Source organism: Hydra vulgaris, chromosome 10 (assembly GCF_038396675.1).
Source record: "Hydra vulgaris chromosome 10, alternate assembly HydraT2T_AEP".
NCBI classification, from domain to species: domain Eukaryota; kingdom Metazoa; phylum Cnidaria; class Hydrozoa; order Anthoathecata; family Hydridae; genus Hydra; species Hydra vulgaris.
The window spans coordinates 51,179,043-51,188,339 of NC_088929.1; the positions used below are offsets into that span (position 1 = coordinate 51,179,043).

The following is a 9,297-nucleotide window of genomic DNA, read 5'->3' on the forward strand; positions in this document are numbered from 1 at the left end:
AGCAAATGAAGTTTACAGAAAAAATTACTCATGTCCTTCATATTGTCTTTGACGTTTGAGGAAAGAAAATCCCAGTTACTAATTGCAATAGGCAAAAGTTTTTCCCTTAATGTTTTTAACTGTGAGTTAAAAAGAGGATTAACCGAAGAAAGATCAGACATTGTTGATTTTATTGATGTTATTAGTTTAGCAAAATTAATTTCTTTTTCAGTAGCTGAGTTGCTAACAACGTCACAAATGTCATCTACTATATTAGTAAAGTTTTGCAAAACAGTTGCTGCATCTTTGCCAACCACTTCTGACAGACCAAAAGATAAAGTTTTCCCACTAGTTGTAGTAATTTGAAAGTTTTGATAATGCTTATGGTATTTCTGAGTACCATCACCATGCAAACAATTGCCTATATTAGAGTTTTTATTTATCAAAATATTTTCAAGCATTGCTTCCGCAACTTGAAATTGACCTAAAATTGAAGCTTCCTGCATTAACCTACATTTTACAGCGGCTGATGGCAGTCTAGATATGTTCTTTTTGGCTAGTTTGTTTAAAACTACTTTTATGACTTCGTTGACACTATTCATACTCACGTTCATTGAAAGAAGTTTCATTATTGTTTCTCGAATGTCATCACTGTATCTGCCATCTTCAAATGTTATTATTTCGTCATCATCCAGCAAAGAAACCAATTTTTGAAGTTCTAGATTCTCCTCTTTTAAAATGGTTGTCTTACTATATAACGAAACAACTTCCTTCTAAACTTATAACATTTTTCATATTGTTGTCATTAATATAGTTGGTTTTATTTTGCAAAATAACTTTTAAATTACTCACTTTTTTTTGCAGCTTTAATTTTTCGTTTTTTAATTCAGAAATGTTTATGTCTGAGTTTTCAAGAATTAAATTAATATCTGTTATTTTATTTTTTAATTGCAATATTATTTTTTTTCTTTATTTTTTAACGAATTTATTTTATTCTTTTTTATTTCCAGCTGAGTATCACGATATTTTATTTTTTTATTCAAATTTCTAACAATAAATGATTCTTTTTTTGACTTTAATAGCTCTAGTTTGTTTTCGATATTATTAAGCTTTTCTTCTTTTTCACAATAACACTTTTTAATAAAGTTTAATTCAGCTTCTATTAGAGAGTTTTTTGAAATAAGTATTTTTAGATTGTTTGACATATCTTCAAAATCTTTTAGATGTGTAAAATAATCCATTTGTAAATCCATCATAGATTCCATTTTCCTTTTTAAAATTTTATTTTCTTTTTTAAGCATTTTGTTTTCGCTTATCAGTATTGTTTCTTTAAGAATTTCGGATGCATTCACTGTATTATCAGAAAAATTTGCCACAGGTGGAAAAAAGGCTTTACCTAATAACAATGCTAATTTTATATTTTTTCGTTGTTTCTTTAATTTTCTGATGGTGTCAACTAATCTATTTATCTTTTTGGCTAAAGCTTTCTTGCAGCAGAACAGTTCAACTTTAAAATCCACACAATATCTACAATATATTGCATCATAAGATGTATCTTTTAAAGCCAAATACCAATCATAAATACTTTCATTTATCATTTTATCTAAATAAATAAAGATTTTCCAGTCATCAATTCGAAAAAATATATAAACATATAAATATATTATTTTAAGTCTTTTACTTATTATATATATATATATATATATATATATATATATATATATATATATATATATATATATATATATATATATATATATATATATATATATATATATATATATATATATATATATATATCAAAGGTGGGCACTTCCGATAAAAGTTCCGATAATCGATAATCGATAATTATCGCATTAAGAAAAAATAATCGATTAACCTAACTATCGGACTATCGATTATCGGACCAGCAAAGTTGAACTTCCGATAAAGCGATAATTATCGGATCAAAGAAAAATTATCGTAATAAAATTTTTTTTTAAACTATCGGACTAAATTATCGGACCGACTCAAAACTATCGGACTAAATTATCGGACAGACTCAAAACTATCTGACTTCTATTTTTTAAAATGTTCATATATTTAATATTTTGAATTTCAAAATTGGAGTATTTTTCACGAAAAAGACGACATTTAGACAGCCTTCCGCGGCATTCTTGGACAGGTGGCGCGTAGTTTGAACAATTTATAATAGTAACTCCTTGAGGAGGACATTGAAAAAGCTTACGATGAGTGGAACAGAATCAGAGTGAACAGTAAACTACGTGTCTCTTATGACCAGTTCCCCCTGCTCCACAGAGTTGCCTGGTTGGATATGTTCCTCAAGTACAACACAGCCCCTCCCCTCCTCCGCAGCTGTGGAGAGGCTGTTCAGTAGTGGTTCAGATATCTTGAGGCCTAAGCGGTCGAACCTGACAGCCGACAACTTTGAAAAACTGGTTTTTATCAAGGGTTACCTTCCCTTGCTTTCTTAAAATAAATTTTTTGTACGTTTTCTTTTTACAACTTTCTAAAATTTGTTGGAAAAATTACCATTCTCTTTTTTGTCAAAATTTTCTAATGCAAAAATTTTTGTTGTTATTTTTTTTATATGCTGGACAGCAATTTTTCTATATACCACCATGGCATACTGCTTTGGGTGACAAGATAAACTATAAGATGCATTTAGTTATTTATGTTTTTGATATTTTGAGATAATTATGATCGGAACATGCATTTTGGAGGTCAACATGTTAAAAAAAAACCTCAGAGGAAATTTTTTTATTCTGGAATTTTTTAACATTAATACACAAGATCTTTCAAGAGAAGAGATAATTTCATCAATTAATTTTTTTAACTAAGATTATCGGACTTAAATTATCGGACCGGTAAATCTGGGAAATTATCGGACTTAAAATTATCGGATTGGTCTTTTTTTTGAACTATCGGACTATCGGACTATCGATTATCGGACCGGTGAATCTGGAAAATTATCGGACTATCGATTATCGGATTAAGAAAATAAACTATCGGACTATCGATTATCGGATTAAGAAAAAATTATCGGGTGCCCACCTTTGATATATATATATATATATATATATATATATATATATATATATATATATATATATATATATATATATATATATATATATATATATATATATATATATATATATATATATATATATATATATATATATATATATATATATATATATATATAAACTTAAAAACTAAGTAAATTGTATAAAAAGAAAATTGTAAGTTACAAATAAGACTTACTGATAAACTGCTGTGATTTAATTACCAAATGGTTAGCAAAAACCACATTAACAATACAAAACAAACTCACTTTAGAATACCTTTAGTAAAAATTTATAATAAAATCTCAGCTATATAAAATATTGAATTCAACATGTGCAAAAATCTTTAGTCAAGTAAATGAAGAAACGGCAAATTTACCAAAAATATCTAAAGACGGGGGAAATTATAATAATCTTTACTTAGAAAGCAAAAAACCCACCCTATAAGACTACAAAAAAAAAAAAAAAAAACTTATTTACCTAATAAATAAATAGTTGCAGAATTTGTTTGTACGTGGGGACGAAAGAATTATTTTAACTTACTTGTATTTTAACAAAACTGAAAGATTTAAAACTAAATAACTTTATCAATTCTAAACCAAAACGTCGTCCCCAAACAGATTATTGTAGTACAACCTTTTCTAAAAAAAATAACATCTACATGTACGTATATACTATTTATTTTCATGGGTGGGTTTTTATTCTTCAACACCTATATAAAATCATTTCTGGCGTTTTTTGGACGAAGTTTTTCAAAAATATATTAACGATTTTTTTCCGCGATAATATGTCACGTGACAAAACTCCCTACTTTAAGATTAGTGGTCTTTTTAAGAATATCGATTTTATCTTTAAAGTCCAGAAGTTTTATTATTATTGTTCTTGGTTTAACTGAGTTTTTTTGGCCAGTTCTGTGTGCCCTTTCTATTTTAATGCCTTTTAGACCTAAATAATTTTCAAAAATTTTATTTACCTTCATTTCGCTGTCTTCCCAGCTTTCCCCTTCGTTTTCTTCAACTCCGTCAATTCTCAGATTGTTCCGTCGTGATCGATCTTCCATTTCTCTTAGTTTGCCTCTAATTTTAATAAATGCTGATTCGTTACTTTGAATTGCGCTTGTTGTTATACACTTCTCTTGTGAATTAACGACAGACCTAATTTTTTCATCTATTAAGTGTTCGTGAAAATTTAGACTCACTTTAATATCTTCAACCTCTTTTTTTATTGTTTTGATCTGTTTACAATTTTCTTTAATATTTGATTCAACAATATCTAATCGCTCGTATAATATTTTTGTGCTACTACTTACGTTTAACACATTCTTTTCTTGTTGTTTTATCATGCTTTCAGTTTCTTTTTTAAACTCCTTAAACATTTTTTTCATCATTTTCTCTATTTGATCGATTGTAACTGCCATAATAAATATATCGAGTATATATATATATATATAATAAAATAATAATATTATATATTTCATAATAAAATAATATCTAATACGAAATAACTTTTTGGCTTTATAAAAACGTCTTGCTTGTTCAATGTTCAATTATATTCAATGTTCAATGTTCAATGATTTATATTTGACAGTAAGCTAATAAAAATACATGTAAAATTATGAGCAACTGTTCCATTAATTTTTTCAGCACAAATCCTTATGTTTTTTATCACACCAGGGCCGTGCAAAGAGCGAGTCCCCAAAGCAAATTGCTTGTGCCCTGGTTCCCGGAGGGGTCTCACCAGTAGTTGACCAAAATAAAATTTACCCTCAGGAATGCAAAAAACCTCCCCTTTTTTTTACAGAATCAACAGAAACAGAATCAGGAGTGGTCGCAACATTTCAGAAAATGTATTGAGTGTCTATTAGCAGAAAATCTTGACTTCATGATGTGATTGAAAAATTTAAAAAACAAAGAACACGAAAAATAACAAGTAACAATAAGTAAAAAAATAACAATAATATAAGTAATTATGGTAAGAATAAAAAAAAAAAGTAACAATAATAGTAAAAAAAGCTGAACAACTTAATTATACTTATATACCATATAATCAAAAAATTAGAGCAGGCTATTTTTTTTTCGTAAGAATGGGGGGGGGGGGGAGAAAAATAAGCCTCTAAATTAAGGAATCCTCTAGGCCCCCAAATTCGGTGCACGGCCTTGCATCCCACAGCACTATTCTTTTTGATATTTTTAAGGAGTTCAACAGCATTGAGGCTTTTAATGGTTTTAAAACTGAAACTGTTTATATTGTTACACTCTTGTGGGACCATTATAGGTGAATTATCTTTTGACACAGATGATGCAAAATAGTTATTTAGAGTCGTTAAGTCGACCTTTGTTTTATTGTAGTTAATACCTCTTTATTGAATGAGGGTAACCTTTTTATCTTTTTCTAACCATCTTGAGGTTGAAGTCTCGGGTTAAAGTCTGGGGTTGAAGTCTGAGGTTGGTCTTGAACTCATTTTCTAGAGCCCTAAATACATTTAATCTTTTCTGATATCTTTTAATTGACTTTTGATTCCTTTTTTTTGAAGTTTGCATATTTTATATTTATGTTAATTTATTTCCTTTCCTAAATAATTTTGCTAGTTTGTTTCTGTTTTCATTATTTGTTATATATCTTTATTTATCCAAGATTTTGTGTGGCTTCCTCGTATAATTTTTCTTAGGTTCTTCTTCATCTATAATTTGAGGGAATGCCTTTTCCACCGTAGTTCTTCTGGGCCTTCAACATCATTTTCAACCACCAGCGAAATTAGAATATCAATATTGGAAACTTTAGTCTTCTTTATATTTTTGATTAACTTTTTAAAAATTATTTTTTGACCATTGATTTTAACTTTACTTCAATACAAAGCATTGAAGTTGTGAGAGAGAAATAATCACTCTTAGCATTATTAATTACTTTATACTCAGTTCATAAAATATTTTTATCTTCTGCAATTATGATTAGACTTTTGATGGTTTCTTTTGCAACACCAGTATGCTGGGTGTTTTATATTTTTATATTTACCATATCAAGTGCTAATTTGAGTTTTTCTCTGGATTTTTATCAATCAGAGCCGACCACACAGGGGGCTCACGGGGAGCTTTTCCCCCTCCCTCCTTTTCACTTTTTTTTTTTTATATAAGAAATTTCTAGATATGCAGGAATTTTTTTAGAAATTGGCGATTGTGCCCCTCGACTTTGAAACCCGTGTCGTCAGCCATGTCAATTTATATCAAGTTGCGTGATATCAAATAGCCTTTCAGTACAGATTGCCATGGATGCGATCCTATTCAAACCGACCATAAGGAACACATGACGAAAGCTATGTTTAGTCGCACGAAACACTATAAAATTTAATTTCTTTGCAGTTTAATATTTGTTACTTATAATTACATAATACTACAGTTTTTGAGAAGTAAAATCTTGTAATTAACAGTTTTGCGACAATTTTTTAAGTAAAAATTTAGACTGTCTAAAAACAAGTTTTAATTTTTAAAAGCCTAAAATTTTTGCTATTAAAAAATTTAAATTACCAATCATTTGTTAATCAATTTAACGTCGTTAGTAACGACTTTAACACAGTTATTTGATTATTTTACTATTTTTGTCATATCCCCACGTTATAACAAAGTTTTTATAAAAATATCTGCTACGATATTATAAATAGTTCCATTGTGCATATACAAGGATTGGTATAAAACATTTTTTTATTTTTTTTCATTTCAGAAAATGAATAATCGTCCGTCTCAATTCAATTATGTCCAAAATAAAAATAGTAATAATAATATTGATCTAGAAACAACTGGCACTAATAGTGTTGTTTCCCTTGACAAAGAAGCTAATGTAAATACACAAGAAAATGGTCTTAAGGTTTTAACCTTGTTAAATGATAACAAAGCTGGTATGATAGATTTAAATAAAGAAAAAATAAATCAGATAATTTATGAGGCGAGCAAGGGCTCAAAGTTTTATGAAAATGAAATTAGAAAAGAAAATAAAATTAAAAAAAAAATTGAGCAGTTGAATAATGAACTATTAAAATTTAGTGATAATGAAATCAAAAATGCTCTTGTTCAGAGTAATTTTATTTATGATCAGTTAAAAAAGCAAATTGATTTGACACGAATATTGGTTCATATTGATATGGATGCATTTTATGCGGCAGTTGAAATGAGAGATAATCCAGAATTGCAAAGCATTCCAATGGCAGTAGGATGTTCTGCAATGTTATCAACTTCTAATTATATTGCAAGACGTTATGGTGTCAGAGCAGCTATGCCAGGATTTATTGCAAAAAAATTATGCCCCCAATTAACTATTGTTCCACTTCATTTTGAAAAATATCAGCAAGTTAGTCTCGAAATACAAGAAATATTTAAAGAATATGATTCTAACTTCTTACAATTAAGTTTAGATGAAGCTTATTTAGACTTGACAGACTATATTAAAAATAATGCTCCAATTTCAGAGCTTCAAACTGAAAAAGATTTTGTAGAAATTGTTGTTGAAGAAATTCGCAATAAGGTGTTTGAAAAAACCAAGTTGACGTGTAGTGCTGGTATTGCACCAAACACAATGTTATCAAAAATATGTTCTGATTTTAACAAACCAAATGGACAGTTTTATTTAAAATCAGATTATCAAATTATTAGTAATTTTGTTCAAGCATTACCTATTCGTAAAATTGCTGGTATTGGACATGTTACCGAACAGATTTTGAAATCATTTAACATTTTAACATGTAATGATTTGTATGAGAAACGCAATATACTATATCTACTATTTTCAGAGAGTACATTTATTAGCTTTATGCAAACTGCGTTAGGAATTTCATCAAATCGTTTAGAGCAAAGCGAACGAAAAAGTATGAGTGTAGAACGAACATTTCAAGATATGTCTAATATAGAGGATCTTTTAAAAGTTTGTAAAAGTGTAGCTGAAAACTTAGCAAATGATTTATGTCGAGAAAAGCTTGGTGGTCGAACTATATCATTAAAGTATAAATTATCAACATTTGTTACAAAGCAGCGATCAAAAACTTTTTCAGAATTAATTTTTAATGCAGAAGATTTGTTTACTATTTCAAAGGAACTTCTTTTAAATGAAATGAAAAATCACAAAAATGGTGGGTTTGTTTTAAGACTTTTGGGTATTCGTGTCACACATTTAGATAATCAAAAGAGTTTTAAGCAGAAAACTGTTGATCATTTTTTTCATAATGATCTTTTTAACAAAGTATCAAAGCAAATGTGCCCCATATGCGGAGGTTGGTTTCAAGATACTAAGATACAAGATCATGCAAGTAAATGCCTTTCTGAAGAAAATGATTATGACAGATCTCCTTTGAAATTCAAAAATAAAGAAAATCAAAAATCCATTTCCTCAAAAACACAAGTTTCAACCTCTTTTGAAAACTTGAGCGAAATTGAAAACCCTGTTGAATGCCCTATTTGTGGAGCAGTTATTAAATGTAATTTAAACTCTCATATAGATATTTGTCTAAATAAACAAACTGTGAAGAATCTAGTGAGAGATTCAATGAATCAGAATGTCTCTAATGTTTCACGAAAACGCAAAACAATTAACGATAGCAAAGTAAAACAACCTGAAAAAAAAACTTTGCTTTCATTTTGGGAAGATGTTCAGAATATTCAAAAGTGATTTTCAAAAAAAGATTTCAAAAATAATTTTTTTTACAATTTTTTTTACTTCTAATATTGAAATGATTTTAAAATTTTTATTACATGTATTTATTTTTTGTTTGTTTTCTCTCTAATCTTCTTTATTAGAAAAAATTAATGTTAGCATTTCAAAAATGTATGCAAGTCAAATGTGTTAGTACATTACTTACTTTACTATTTTGCATTACTTAAAACCGCGTAAATAAGTGTGTCTATATATATATATATATATATATATATATATATATATATATATATATATATATATATATATATATATATAGATCGCAAAAGTTTTTTATTTCTCTCAAAAGTATAATTATCATTGTAATTAAAATGAAAAATGCAAATTCAAAAAAATTTAATTAATTGGAAAATAAACAGACACAGTTTTTGCAAAAAAAACTAAAGAATTCTTTCACGGCTCAATGACACTTGTTATGTCTAAATTATTGTAACATTAACATTACAAACATATGCTTGTAAAAAGTATAAAACCAAATTTTGTATTTAATAAGCAATTTTTATATAAATAAATAGATAACTTGTGCAAAAACCAAAAGCTCTTGTAAAAGCAGTTT

At 27.8% G+C, this 9,297-nt stretch overlaps 1 protein-coding gene across 1 annotated transcript; it reads left to right on the forward strand.

Moving 5' to 3' along the window:
- The first annotated feature begins 6,745 nt into the window (after positions 1-6,745).
- LOC100197887 (DNA polymerase kappa) lies at positions 6,746-8,788 on the forward strand. Its single transcript, XM_065808269.1, has one exon. It carries the CDS (start codon positions 6,765-6,767, stop codon positions 8,694-8,696), a length of 1,932 nt encoding a protein of 643 aa, XP_065664341.1. The 5' UTR covers positions 6,746-6,764; the 3' UTR covers positions 8,697-8,788.
- Positions 8,789-9,297: the final 509 nt, after the last annotated feature.